This window comes from Stylophora pistillata, chromosome 6 (genome assembly GCF_964205215.1).
Source record: "Stylophora pistillata chromosome 6, jaStyPist1.2, whole genome shotgun sequence".
NCBI lineage: Eukaryota > Metazoa > Cnidaria > Anthozoa > Scleractinia > Pocilloporidae > Stylophora > Stylophora pistillata.
In genome coordinates this window covers 36409005-36424366 of record NC_142524.1, presented here as the reverse complement: position 1 = coordinate 36424366, position 15362 = coordinate 36409005, and the positions used below count along the sequence as shown (strand labels likewise).

The 15362-nt window shown below is 38.3% G+C and overlaps 2 protein-coding genes and 1 pseudogene across 8 annotated transcripts in view; 2 read left to right on the top strand and 1 right to left on the bottom strand.

The window, feature by feature from the left end:
• Window positions 1-8051, top strand: part of LOC111331881 (uncharacterized) — an 8974-nt gene extending 923 nt beyond the window's left edge. For 2 of the 7 annotated variants that reach the window (XM_022937084.2, XM_022937085.2), the window contains exon 2: window positions 317-3776. In XM_022937084.2, coding sequence (XP_022792819.2) covers window positions 317-2712 — 2396 coding nt within the window. In that variant the 3' untranslated portion in view covers window positions 2713-3776. Of the gene's footprint in view, window positions 1-316; window positions 3777-4252; window positions 4470-5636 lie in introns of those variants that run through there. The other 5 variants (XM_022937088.2, XM_088762377.1, XM_022937087.2 and 2 more) reach the window with 5 other exon arrangements.
• LOC148729678 (uncharacterized) lies at window positions 6455-8051 on the top strand (annotated as a pseudogene).
• A 1095-nt stretch (window positions 8052-9146) lies between these two features.
• On the bottom strand, window positions 9147-11024 carry LOC111331919 (histamine H2 receptor). Its single transcript, XM_022937138.2, has one exon. It carries the CDS (start codon window positions 10645-10647, stop codon window positions 9685-9687), a length of 963 nt encoding a protein of 320 aa, XP_022792873.1. The 5' UTR covers window positions 10648-11024; the 3' UTR covers window positions 9147-9684.
• Window positions 11025-15362: the final 4338 nt, after the last annotated feature.

Here is a 15362-nt window from a genome sequence, read left to right as displayed (position 1 = left end):
TCTTTTGAGCGCAATTGCAGCAGAACTTAAATCTATCTACTTGGAAGACGTTAACGTAGCAACGCAAAAATTTAAAGGTTTTATTCGAGTGCATGGATGAGAACCAATCTTTGAACAAATTTTGAATAATGCTTCACAGAATAAACATTCCAGACGCACCACGACATCGTCACATTTTGTTGGCATTCCACAATAATTATTCCGTCTAGACTAAAGTCTTTTCACAATTCAAGTGGACAGAATACTTCTAAACTGTTTGTGTTCTTTTTTTAGCACAGCTTTAGTGAATTAAAAATTGATTTTTGTCTACTTTCAGGTTCATTGCACCTATCTGTCTATGAAGAGGTTGAAGGGTCGTTATCAACAAGCCACCTTGGCATATCAACGTCTCAAGCTGGTTGGAAAACTTGCCCTTTCTGTCCAACCATGCGTGAGGTTAGTGAAAAACACTTATTGTTTTCAGGCACAGCTGGCGTCAGTTTCATGGTGGAAATGCAACAAGAGGGAAGCATTCAATTAGATGAACCAGTGGAAGTTAAACTTAGCGCAAAGGATTCTTATCCAGCTGTTTATCAGTTTATCCCGGCAGAGGACATTTCAAGTGCACAACTTGACGTCACTGTCACTTCTGAATCTAAAAATGTACCAGCTTACTTAAAAGTATCACGTGACTGTAAGGATGTCAGGGACAACATTGACGTTGTGGACTACAAAGGAGAGTCAATCCGTCTGTCGTTCACCAAAAAGGGACGAATTACTTTGTCCAAGTTCTCTATTCCGCCACTAACCGCCTCCAACTCCAGTTGGTTCATTGGAATTGCAATCAAGAATGCCTCAGGTGACACGCCAATTGATGCAACAAAGACTGTGACATTAACTTTAAATAGATCATTTGATTACTCATACGCTCATGCTATGTGGGTTTCACAATGCGCGATCTGCATTATTTTGGGTCTTGTTGTATCTTTCTGGGCATGGTGTAATTTTAGAGAAGACTGCTGTCTAAGCCTTTGTCTAACCCGTGAATATTTGTCAGCTATGTTAGCCGTCATATGTACTTATGCTTTTATTCGGGGTCCCAAAACTTACTCTTACATCACATTTATTGTCGGTTCGGTTTTAATGGTGGGTGCATTCCAGTTTGTCTTTGCAGACTGGTATTTAATGATTTATGAGGGAGACAGAGATCACTGTTATTACAACGATTTTTGTTATCGAGTTCGTTATGCTGATATTCCATATAACTTAATTGTCAGCAATCTAGCTTACGTCTTGCACGGCATTATCTTAGCTTTTAATGTCCTTTGCATGGAGTCAGAGGTACTTGCTCAATGTAAGAAACATGCAAGCTCTGCGCAAGAAAATAGCGTCGACATAGTAAGCAATGAACACGAAGAAGGGAAAAGCCAAGTAGACAAATCTATAAACAAAACAACGCAAACAACGGAAGAGGAGGCACTTAAAAAAAAGTATGATTTTTCCTTAGGTTACGCTCTTGCCTGGGCTCTGTGCTTTGAGGGAATGTTTTCTGCACTTTATCATCTTTGTCCAAGTAGGTTTACTTTTCAATTCGATACAGCTTTTATGTTTGTCATTGCAGCTTTAAGTGTTGTTTTACTTTACAATGGCATTGGAATGCAGTCGTGCACCAGAGAAGTTGAGGCAAAAAGGCGTGTTGGGGCGGCCAATCTGTTTCTTTTCTTCTTGGTTCCGTTGTTGATCTTTAATTATTTTGGAACAATGTACCACTCTGAAGCAGGCCTAGATGTAAAACTCCAAATCCCTTTCTTCCTTTTTTTGATTCTATGGTTTCTCATTATAGCATTGTGGGCTGGATCTAAGTTGTTACCTAAACTTTGTTGCAAGTGTCATTGTAAGTGTTGTGAATGCTGTTGTTCATGTTGCACCATAATATTTGTATTTTGTGCATTTGGCTTCGTATTAATACCAGTTTTGCTGATTGTCCTTTGGTCCACAAAAGTAATAGAATTTAGTGACGCTATCCTGTGGTTCTGCGTAGCAGAGAGCTGTATTGCCTCTGTAGGATCTTTCTGTGTTGGTCTTAAGTGTGAGTCGTCATGTTTTTCAAACTGCAAGGATCGTTTCAAGAAACTATGGGATAGAATATGTGATCAGAACTGTTGTTCCAAAGAGGAGTGTTGTTCTTTCTTCAAAGTAACCTGTAAGTTGCTATATACCTGTTCTATACTGGCTCTAAATTGTTTTGCTCTGTGGATTTTCTTTGACCGAGAAACGACAGATAAGAGTAAGTCTCCAGAGAAATCACGTGACCTAAATCAGGAATGTATTTTCCTGGCTTTTTTTGACTGGCATGATGTGTGGCACATTTCCTCCTCTTTTGGTCTCTTAATGGGGGCGCTTATGGTTATACATGTCAGTTATAAATCTCCGAGACTAGTCAGAAGACAAAGCCAAACTGGTGCAGCTAGTGGTGCTTCTGATGAATTGCGACCAGATTCTATTATAATGGACGCGCCGGATAAGCAAGATCTTAAAGAAAATGCACAAAATACACCTTCAAACTATGAAAATGTGCCTCTTAGTTTTGAAAATCCTTGCACCGTATCAAACAGAGATGATGTACGAACCCCTGCTCGCGGATTACAAAATATGACTCAGTCTTTCGAGGAGAGAAACAATCAATGTATTTCAGAAATGAGAAGCTCAAAGAGGTTCGCAAAAAGGCACTGAGGTTACAAAACGGGATTGATTATAGCATCATAACTGAATGACCGAAATTCTCTGACCGTACTGGCAATCTATGCAAATTCATCCTTAATGTAACGCTTCTTTGATTCTGCTAACCGGCCCGGCTTAGCATATACAACTGATCAAGGCTTCCATTTTTCTATCGACAAGAAAACGCTGTACGATGAAAATAATTTCTATCAGTAAAAGACGGAGAGAACGCACAGAATATAAAGACAAGCGTAAAGTTCCGTGACACCAGTATGACAAAAAAGGGAAACCTTGCCACTCAGTATTACATGGCAGTGGTTTTTCTACACATATCTTTTCAAATTCAAACTATCATTATGCTACAGTACCTCTGAGATAAACTATCATGTTATTTACATCAGCTTGATTTGATGTTATATCATAGGACCACCAGTTATTGGGACTCTTCTTAGAGTTACTAACTCGGTTTCTACGATTTATATATATTGTGCTATTTTTTATGAGTTTTTTTCGCTCTGGTCTTAAGTTATTCAGCTGCCTCTTTCTTAGATGATTGGTGCTTCACTAATGTGTCAAATTGCTTTATTAGTCAAGAGTTATTTAGTGTTGTTACGACCAGAATGCGTTTTCACATATCTTTTTTAATAACTCTTTAACTTCCAAGATCTCCTTAGTAGTTCTCCTTACTGTTTGCCATACCATTCTTTTGGTGGTTGCTCTGAGAATCTAGTATTGGATCATTTACTAATCCTCACATTAATAATCACATAATCACACGTGATTAAAGAAAATATCATTGAGCCAATATCATAATTGAGCCAATTGAGCTAATTGAGATCGACATTTTAACGCCGTTCGCTTATGGATTCCAAATTACTATAGTAACTCATCATACCAATTCTTTTAAAATACAATTTGATTTGTTCTTCGTCGTCATATTAGGCTGAATTTTATATCAGTAGGTCTAGCTTACCATAGTTTCTATTGTAAGGGAGTTCTAAAATTGCAATGTCTTTGTAAACACTGTTTAAGATCATAATATCAACGATCAATAAAGACTAGTACATGATAGATGAGTCATTGGCTGTTTACTGTCTTAAGTTTCGTCTCAGATACAGTAATGTGCTGCCCAACGACTCCTACAAACATGATTCGCTGCAGAAAAGATGTAGGTGAGACAAAGAGATCTCGTAGTCTCGGCCCCAGGAGTCTCGGCCTGCAGCTTGAGAGTCTCGAATTATACCATTCGCTTCACCTCCAGTGATAGATATGACTGGACTGAAAAGATTAAGCTTTGAGATTAAAGATGAAGTCAAATTATGCAAATGAAGAGACAGTGACAACACTGAAAACTGAATGTCAAATCCTCCTTTCTTGGAAATCGTGGAAGTTTTCTAGTGGTCGAACAGACTCAAACATACACAAAACCGGAGTCGCTCCCACGATTGTTGAAACAGTATTAATATGCAGCGAAAACGTGTCTAAAGTTCTGAAGTCCTCAATATGCTTTCGACCGCTGTTTTCGTATTAACTTTTTCAATCTCCTTCTCAGTTTTCTCAATCAGTGCTCACGCTAAGCTGTCTGCAGACCGTACCTTCAAACAGATAAAATCCCGAACGACTGGTGTTCAGTACATGTTGACTCTAACACTGAGGTTCAGTGGTCAGTTTCCTTTCTCGAGAAACCTGAATCACACCTGCCTTATGAAGATGGACAATCCCAGCGACTGCTGTATTTGAGAGAGGAAGGAACGCGGAATCGAACAGAGGTAAAACCTGGTTTTTTCATAACCTGATTATAATTTCTCTAGAGATGCGAAATGAATGCTTACTTTTACCGACTCCTTCAGCTTTTACATGAATTACAATTGCTAATCCACTGGTTTGCTTTACCTTTTCCCTTTGTTCCTCTAATTTGGTTTAATCAAGTACACTCACTTTTTGCTACCATCTGTAAGGCGATCTTTCTGTGTAGTACAATCGTAAGAAAAAGGCCCATCTTCTGATCTTGATTTCGCACGAGATTCGTTGTTCTTCGGTTGCACTTTGTTAAAATTATTCATGGGATTAAAAGTGCTATCGGTACTGTGGTACAGATTTTCTTTATCCTGTCGTTAAAGAAGTACAAAGATCTTCTACCTAGTTTAAAGGCTATTTAATTGAATCAGCTTTTGAAGTAGGATACGCATTTCAATTATATTATTTTGTGATATATTTGTTAGGATTCAGGATGACTATTTTTATATAGTGCATTTGGATATTAAGCTAGATTTCACGATTCTAATTTGCATGATTCTTATTTACACTCTAGAAATATCAATAGACCATTTTACAGTTGTGTACTTAGTTGCCAAGCCTTTGATTTGAAGTGAGGCTGAGAGTAACATTGTTGTGATAGAGACCAGTATCTACTTAGCATGATAACAAAGAAATTTGCATTTGAAAAGCAGCAACATCTGTATCATAACAATTAAGGTCACCCTTAGCCTCACTCCTGTTCAAAGGCTTGGCCACCAAGCCCACAACTGTTTATAGGTTTATTGTCATCATTATTGTACCATTGTCATTAGGGGGTGGTCTCTGGAAAAAAAAACAAATAAAAAGCAAAACAGGATAAAACACGAGTGCGAAAGCGAGTATAGATTATTTTTTGACTTCTAGCGAGAAGAGGTGTAGGAAGTAAAATTGACACGACCGAGAGCATCATAGTGGAAATATGGTATCGCCCTCCTTTAAATATTTTTTCTCTTGGCAACCATCAGTGCAGCAAAGTCGTGACTTTCCAACTCTAAAAGTGCACCTGCCAGCATCAACTTTCTTTCTTTATAGGCTCCCCCCTTCAGAGAGTGGTACCAGTGAGTGAAATTGAAAAAAGAGAGAACAATTTCAGTGTGATTTAAATGTAACGTCAGTTTATGGTTCCTCTGTTTCCACAGGATCTTTACATGTATCAGTATACGGAGCCGATTGGTCATCGTCAAGTCATCTTGACATTGCGCCAAGATCAGCGGATGAATGGAACAGTTTACTTTTTTTCTGCCCATCGTCGACATCGACAGATACCATTGGCAAACACTTGGCGTTTTCGGGGACTTCTTGTCTCAGGTATTCTGCAGAAATGTTTCAAGAAAAAGATATCGTATTAGGTAAACCAAAATCTTTCACGTTAAGTTTGCCGGCTGAGCCAATTAAATTTTTCCAGTTCACCCCAGCAGAAGATATTTCAGGGACACAACTTGACGTAACTTCCGCTTCTTCATTTGGTGACATACCAGCTTACCTTAAAGTATCACGTGACTGTAAGGATGTCGAAGACAACATTGACGTTGTGGACTACAAAGGAGAGTCACTCCGTCTGTCGTTCGCCAAAAAGGGACGGATTACTATGTCCAAGTTCTCTTTTCCGTCACTAAACGCCTCCACCTCCAGTTGGTTTATTGGAATAGCAATAAAAAACGCGGACGGCGATACTCATGTCTTTAGTTGAGGTCCCAAACAGTTTCTCTTACATCACATTTATCGTCGGCTCGATTTTAATGGTGGGTTCATTCCAGTTTGTCTTTGCAGACTGGTATTTGATGGTTCAAGAGGGAGACAGATCATTGTTATTACAATGATTTCTGTTATCGAGTGTGTTATGCTGATATTACTCATAACCTAATTGTATGTAGTCTGGCATATCTTTTTTATGGCATTATCTTAGCTTTTAATGGCATTTGTATGGAGTCAAAGGTTTTGGCTCTGAGCAGGAAAAATGCGCCGGAAACAGAAACCAGCCAAGAAAACAGGCACGACTGAAACTGATCTTAATTCCAGAAGGTTACCAAGGCACGTTTTAAAAAGTCCTGACATTTCTGTTCATTTTGAAAAGATGCTTGTTCCCCATGATAATGATAGTGATGACTCGATTGAGATTTCTGAGAAGTGTAAAAATGAATTTAACTTTTCCCTGGATTACGCTCTTTCCTGGGCTCTGTGCTTTGAGGGAATGTTTTCTGCAATTTATCATCTTTGACCAAGTAGGTTTACTTTTCAATTCGATACAGCTTTTATGTTCGTCATTGCAGCTGTAAGTGTTGCTTTACTTTACAATGATATCGAAAGGCAGCCCTGCACCACAGAAGTTGAAGCAAAAAGGCGTGTTGGGGCAGCAAATCTGTTTCATTTCTTCTAGGTTCCGTTGTTGATCTTTAATTATTTTGGAACAATGTATCACTCTGAAGCATGCTTGGACAAAAAACTCCAAATCCCTTTCTTTCTCTTTTTAGTTCTGTGGTTTTTAATTATAGCATTGTGGGCTGGATATAAGTTGTTTACTAAAAAATGCAGAAGCATCTTTTGTTTTGAACGTTACAAGAGTCTCCTTAAAATACAAAAAAAAAAACAACAAAGTAAATTCCGGCGAGTCAAAGCACAGAAAATTGGTTTGTTAGTGATAGGAATGCAATAGTTGATAGAGAAAATCTCATAACAGTGAAGTCAAGTTACAGTACAATACAATGCAAGTTTTCTTAGCCATTCATGAAGAGAAATGTGTTTTATATTACAAAATTATCACAATACTTTAACAGATGGAAAGGGGACCTCCAGAAATCACGGGGCTTGTACGAGGGAAGCCTAAAAGCAAAATGAAAAAAAAACATGCGTATATGTAAGCGATAAGCGTTCATTGGGAACATTTCTTTTGCTAAACCACCAATCTCAGTATTTCTATTGATTTAACAAAACACGTCGAAGACGTCTTTAAAAGATGCAAAAGTTTCAGAATACCTAATGTCTTTGGGTAAGGAATTCCAAATTTTTGGAACTTGAAAAAAATGCAGAAAAATATTCAACGTTAGTTCGACATTGATTAGATCGATAACTACTACAATACACACATGATTCACTTTAGAAACTGTCAATTTTATATCCATTATTATCAGTTGTTATCTTAGAAAACTTAAAATCAAAAAAAGTTAATCCGACTGTTTTGATTTCATATCATACATAATACATTTCGGTAGTTTTCTTAATTGTGATGTGTTTTAATTTCACTACTATTTCACTTCAGAAATTCAAAATCAAAGGTTTATTTGTATTATTCAGTAGTGCATATGTATACTCTGTAATGCCTCAAATCATTTCACTGTATCACTTTATTATTCGTATCCAGATGTACCGCTAATCAAATTAGCGCCGTCATTTATTCATATGTATACCAATGTAATTCTTGTGATCTAGTGTTGCTAGTTATATTTGAAATATGTAGGAAGCTATGAAATAGCCATGATTTTGAAAAACTGTTTCCAAATGATTGAAAGATAGAGCTGATAAAGAATATGCTAGCAATAAATGATTTATGTGTGAAATTTGATTGTATCTGGTCACTGTCATAAGGTCCAAAGCAACAGACCAGTCATTTGAATATTCTCATTGCCTGTTTGCCGGATGATGCATGGGGAGAAGCTAAATCTTTATCAATTTTGAGACTTAAAAACTTAAAGGGGATTAATGATCACTTCGGCTGTCTAGGAGAAAAGACAATATAATTTGATTCGTTATTGTTGCTTATGAACACAATATTTGACAAGATCTCCGCAAAGCCACAGACCTCATTAGACAAAACAATGACAAAAACAAAAGATTGCCATCTGGCTCTGGCTTTGTTTAATATATACACCTTAAGATCAATATACATCTTCTCAATATTATTCCCTATATATTTCCGATGCTACTGACGAGGAGAATCCGTTTAACAATCAAGCGGTTCTAAAGTTGATGATCATGTCCTTTGTTCCCCTGACCTTGGTTTTCTTTTCATTTCTTACTCATCATGATTGGGGGCAAGAGATTAAATTTGTTTAGAAAACCGACGGGGTAAAAAAAATCTGGTACATTTTGGGCCGAGCGTAATTACAGGAGAATCGAACAAGTCCTCGTTCCCTTGAACGGCTGTTGGGAAAATGAGAATTGCGCTTCTCGTGCCCGCGTTGTAGTTAACGGAAGCTTAAGGTAACGAAAGATTGAGGGTCAAGTGAACTGAACTACTCTTTTTCCTTTGAGTTTCCAATAATCTATATGTCGCTTACCTCCATGAGCGAGTGTTAGCTCTCAGGGTCACTGCTTTGTATTAAGTGATATAGATCTATATGAGAGCAAGGCCACGAAACGAACTTGCGAAAGAGGTACAAACCGTAGAAAAGCTTGGTTGTTTATATTATGGCAGTTTGTTAAAATCTTTAATCCTATTGATTTTACTTGTGGTTTACTGCCTGACGTCAAACATGTTTGGACTTTGGCAAGAAAAATAACAAACTTTGTTTTGAGTTCTTTCAATGAAAGCAAAGCAATCACGTAAGATTACTTTAAAGCGGGAAATGTAGTTGAGGTGAATAAAGATATGAAAATTTCACAGTGGATCGTCTATCACATTCAATTCGTGATTAGACTGAAAGGATCTGTAGTAAGATTAATATCATGTTTTCTTTATTCACCAAAAAAAAAACACAACAAACAATCAATATTCTGCAAAAAGATAACTTCCCAAACTTAATACAACCGTTAGTGGACAAAATCCCAGCACAAAACGAAAACAATAAATTGTAAAAATCCCAACCGAGACGGCGCAGAAAAAAAAACCGATTGTCGTGTCTCGTTTGTGAAGTTTTTGATAGAAGCTCTAAGCAGACTCTTCCGTGAATCATTTCGTGACAGCAAAGAACAACTAATATTTAATATACATTTATCTAAAAGAATATTAAACTTAAAGGATGCTATCGTCATTTTCTTTTGTACCAAATTGTTCAAGAGCTCGACTTCTTCCTTCCGTTCCATTTGTACAAACTGATCAGATATCAAAATATAACTCAAAACCGAACTGTTATTTTTGAATTACACTCTGACTCAGAGAATGCCGCATATATTTTACCACAACCATTATGAAATATTTTACAAATTCTGACAGTTATTTTGAGCCAGAAAGTCAGTGACAAAGCAGTCAGATCAAACACTATTTTGGTTGTCTAACTCACTAGACTTTGTTGTGTCTAAATCGTTCTGTTCTCGATCTCCTGTTCCACCGCGACACACTGTGCTTGGTTTCCACTGACATTTCATCAATCTTCTGTAAGCGTCACGAAACTCAGCGATACGAAAGCAATAGATCCAAGGATTCATCGACGAATTGCTTAAAGCCAGAGTCCTCGCCCAGTTATAAGCCGCGCCAAAATTTGCTTCTGCGAAAGCAGAGCGCAGGTAAAGGAGAGGAAACCAACAAATTGTGAAAATAACGACAACTATGGCTATCGTGACTGTCACGCGACGCTCAACCATGTGTTCAGAAGGTGTACTCCTACGTGACTGTCCACGCAACCGCTTGAGAGTGGCCGAACCTTGTTTTCGGACTTTAAAAATGATCAAACTGTAGCACAAAATGATAATCAGATAACAGATACCAACAGCTGCGACTGTGAAATAAGAAGTGCCTTTCTTGCTCACGGTCACACGTAAGATCCCATAGATCACCGGCAAAGTCCACGAGAAAACCAGAGCGATTTTGAATCGTTTTTTGGTGCGGTAGCTTCGAAAATCATGGGGCCGCAGAATCACTAGGCATCGATCAATGCTTATCAGGCAGAGATGAAGAACAGACGCGGAGCACGACATGTTGGCGATCAAACGGAATGCCTGAGAAACAAATTCGTGGCATTCGTCGCGTAACTGCAGACCAAGGAAAGTGGAAAACAACGGTTGACTGAGCGCCGTTACCATCAAATCAGCCACAGCCATGCTTGCTAACCAGTAATTGGAAATGATCTGTAAACTGGCATTCGTGAATACTGTTCCAATCACCAATAAATTACCAATTGTGCCAATAATCATTGATAAGATGTTTACGGACAGTAATCCACTGATATGGCCATCAGACAACTGGCAAGGCTGTGAATCATTTACAGCGTGATCCATTGCGATGATTTCTTGATAACAATGATTACGAAGAAATTCTTCCCCTTGAATTCTAGTACGAACGGTGTACGTTCAACGATGACTGACCCCCAACTGACCGTATTCCAATAACGTAAAAGATATTTACCTAATACTTTAGTAATGAGCATTTCTCTTTCGTCACGTGTAGTGATAGTTTCCGGTATGGCGCCCACTTGGATAACCGGAGTTTACTAATGACAGTTGCGGTCGGGACCTTAAATCCTCGTGTGAATACAATGTAGAACCAAGAACAAAAGCGCGTAACATGTTAGTTCAAATTACAATTTCATGAGATGCGTGACTCGCAAACAACGATGAGTAATATATTCATGCCGTTTCCTGCGGCAATTAATAATTCGAATCTCTTTGATGAGATCACTGGGCGCGTCTATTTAAAATATTAAACTCGTCCACTTTGAGCAAGCGGTCAGGATGTGGCAAAGCCAAGATTGTTTCAAGAACAAGCCTTTGATAAAAGAAATCGAGAAGTGGCTTTCTTTTGAGTACTTCAGTTCCCTTTTGCGTGCAGGTAGTCATTCATAAAATTGCATTAGAGCTGGGTTCACACACCGCCAGCTTAGTTTCCAGTGATGAGCTCCAAATATCATTACTTGCCAAAATGTGATCAGTTTTCTTTCAGAACCCCAGTAATATTTTGTGTACCGGCAAAACCTTTGAAGGTTTACGAGAAGAAAATTCTAGGTACGATTCAAAGTTCTCTGAGGGACTCAAAGAGTGAAGTCCAAGTAATTATGTCACGGAGAGAAGGTCATTAGTCAGTACAAATTTTTTTAAAATATATTTTTTTTCGTCAGGCGTTTTCGCACGCCCTTTTGAATCCCTTAGAAGTCGTTGTTTTCTTTTGTTTTTGTTTTTGTCTTCGATTTACTACTCACCCATTGCTTTCAGACTTCAAAAGACAGTTGTACAGTTGTGAAAATTTCGTAAGAAAAAAAAGAACTTTCCCTAAACCACAGATTGCATCTTCAGTTACCACCCACAACGTGACGCAGACATAGACACACTTTTAAAACGGCATGGTAGCTTGAAATTGTTTGAATCGAATTGTTTTGAAAGCTAATTTCTAACTAAAAATAAAAATCCAGATTAGCGAAAGTTTACTTTGATGGATCTTTAACTCAAATCTGTTTTAAATTACGTTATCTTTTAATGGCTAACAAATTGAAAAGAAAGCCAGACGTCACTAGCGCTATTTTCGTCAGTCTAGATTGTCTAGATTGCACACATCAGAAAGTTGATACACCTGGAATTTGACCGCCGGAGGAGAGGAAGACCTTTGAGTCACACCTTTCAAGTTTCCTTTTAGATTTGCATGTTGAGCTAACGGCTTCAGCATCTAAAAGTTGAACTCGATGGCATTCTCAATCTTACAGAAGGTTTTTTTTAGTTTCTTTGTTACACTTCCCCTGCCCTAAGATAATTATCCATGTTCCAGTCATTAATTTTCTTAATGGTTTTTTGATCCGGCCACTTTGACACAAGCTTAGTACTGGGCTTCATTGTCGATCGATATCATACTGAGTCGTTAAGCCTTGGAATAGAGCTCTTAAGGTTTAGCTCCTTGTAAAGGGGAAAATTAAAAAAAATCTCAGAATTATGTTGGGTTATAACCGGCAGATGAATTATATCTGGCCGCCAAAATAAGTTCAGTCATTGTCCAAATTCATTTGGCTCGCTGTTATTATTATGTGATTTCTTCTTGTATCGAGCTGGCGTGCTCCCCACAAGAAGGAAGTTTGAAACGGACGGCCTATACAGACGAAATACCTCAGCAATGAGTTGTTGATCAACTGATAAATCTTATTGATTTAACTAACCACGCAAATTTACTCTAACAAGTTTTCAACACTTAATACGACTGATGTATATCGGTGCCGAATGTAATCACTTAATTATGCTCTCACTATCGAGTTCCGTTCATTGTTAGGTGGCTCATTTTTCTTTCGTAAAGACGAAAACACGTTTTTTAGTTTTACTGGAGGGTGTGCCAGGCCACAGATCCGGTATTGTGCTTCGTTTTCACCCGTTGTTGGTTCAAAACATTGATCGGAGGTTACAAAATATTGTCTAGTGTGTTCGTGGGTTTTTTTCTCGGCTGACAGTTATAGCAGCTATAAATACTTCAATAATGAGTTGTATTGATCTGAGGTGGATTGGTGTATTGTTCACTGTTGTTGTTGATAAAATGTTCAAGGAGAGAACGCCATGCATCTTATATCTTCATTAATGGCTTTTACGAAAAGCTTCTTACGAATGGTTTATGAGATTTACTCGGTAAAATTTCTAATCTTTCTTCGCCATGTGCGAATCTAATAAACGCAATTTTAAGACGAAGTTTTGAGACCACATACAGAGCATTCTTCACATGATATTGGCGATTTATGGCTGAATTATGGCAAGATGTAAAAACATCTGACTGCGGCCGGTGAAGTAAACGTTAGCCACTTAAGAAATGTCTGGTTCTAATATAAGCAGGTTATTTGAACAATGTATAACAAATTGGTGATTATCAAAGAGGATTGTCACGTCTTCTTCAATGTAGCCAAGGCCGTTTTTTTTTCAAGAATTGAAATGTATTGAATGCCCTTCTTAAAAGAAAAGCGGATTCCTCTTAGTTGATTCTTTGATGACGTCAAAGGAGGGAATGGGGAGAGGAACATGAGCTTGTGACATAACTTGCATGTTTTTGACTGTGATGTGTCGTCATCGGAGTAAAGGCCAAGATTTCTTTCGTCACTGTCTCACCCGTAGCCACGGACTGAATAGCTTTCATATAATCACGTTACGACCAAACATTTAAGGTGGCACTGCAAGCTTTTTAATACTCGAGGAGTTACATTCTGTGGAGGGATAGGAACGGAGCGGGCTGTTAGAGAATCGGACATGTTAAGTCCACGACACCATTCTAGCCTTTTCTTGGCGTTTAAAAAATGGGCTGAGATTGCGGACAAAGTACGGGATGAAACACAAGTTAACCACTCAAAACGTCAGGTCAAGGGGAAATGGAAACACTGAACAGGCATCTGCGAGGAAATGCTACAGCAAATCCGATTAAGAAAATCTTTCGTCGTATTTTTAAAGCCATGTAAGAAATCGAATGTCCTGACCTCGTTTTACCCAATTTTCCAACTACTGCAAAAACCGTTTTTTACTGTATATTGTACCGTTTATATTGTGTATATAATTTTAAATCCCAAAGCCTCATATTATCAAGGTTCACCTTTCCCTCGCTCTACGCTACCCTGTGGGCAAACGGAAGGAAAAAAATCGCGCGAACTCGCGGACTTCCCGGGCGGAAAATGACGTCATAGAAAACATTCTCCCTGAATGAAGTGAGAAGGTGTTAAATAAATTATTTCATGTTACCGTAATTTAGGTGGGTCACGAAAGTGTTAACCAGGCGCTATTTATAAGTGTAACTCAAGTCACCTTTCCCTGTACTACGGTATTTTCACAATTCGCATATATATTGCATTCCTTTATTTTAACAGAAATCATCCTTTTTTATTGGACTATCTTTTAATAAACAACAATGGCTTTCAGCCGAGAATCTAATAATTTGATAATAATTAATTTGAATTTAATAATTTGATGACTTTTCTCATTTTGCGATATTTCACCCTCTTCATCGCAATACTTTCAAACGACAGTGATCAAAGACAGAAATTGGTCCCGGCTCACAACGACGAATACCTTTGGGCCTTTCTCGCTACCTTTTTGATTGAGGCCCTGGGGCGGATCCAGGATTTAGTCAAGAGGGGTTCGGAGAATTGTCCGAGGGCATGCTCCCCCGGAAGATTTTGAAAATTAGGTCTTCGGAAACATGATTTCTAGCATTTTAAGGGATAATTTAGGGGGTTCTACCGAACCACCCCTGGATCCGCCTCAGAGGCCCTCGACCATAAATACAAATCCGAGACTTTGATAAGTGATGGGCTCCTGATAACCCTGAGATGAATGCGAGACTTGGACAAAAGAATTAGCGATACCAATAATTCAACAAGGTGACATTCACTAACTATAAATATCAATCTTCCGGAATCTACGCCGGAATAATTCACCGGTAATCAAGCCAGTCAACGCCAGCTAAACCTCTTGAATCGTGTCAAAATTCAAGAACGGATTCAGTCAGTTCCGGGAACACCTGAACAGACGTTAGATAATTTGCCAACATTCTTTCACCTGGAAGTTAGAGAATTATAATTATGATTATGTACGAGCAGGTTTTGTTTTGGAAGTCTGTCGAGCACAAATGAACGAGAAATGACCGTCCGAGAAGGTGAACTTTCTTCTCTATTCCCCTCTTCCTATCGAAGTGCTTGATAAAAACCGAGAACGCCGCTAGTTATCATACCGGACGGAGACTGTTCAGTTTGTGTTCTTTACGTGTCAGTAAAAATCGTTACCAGTCGAAGGTCTGGAAGTGAATTGTCCATTTGGAACAAAACGTGGAATTGACAGAAAACTTAATGCGATGTTCCTTTACCCGGCACAGGGGCAATTATCGGCAAAAATAAAGACATAAGAAATCCGCTAATTTTGTATCCCTCTTGAGGCAGTGCAGTGACAAGTAGATTGCTCGAGTTAATAACCGCTATCGAGAGAATGTTTAATCAGTGGGAACTAAATTACAGCCGGAAATTTAAACTTTGAACAAAACACACGCAATCGAC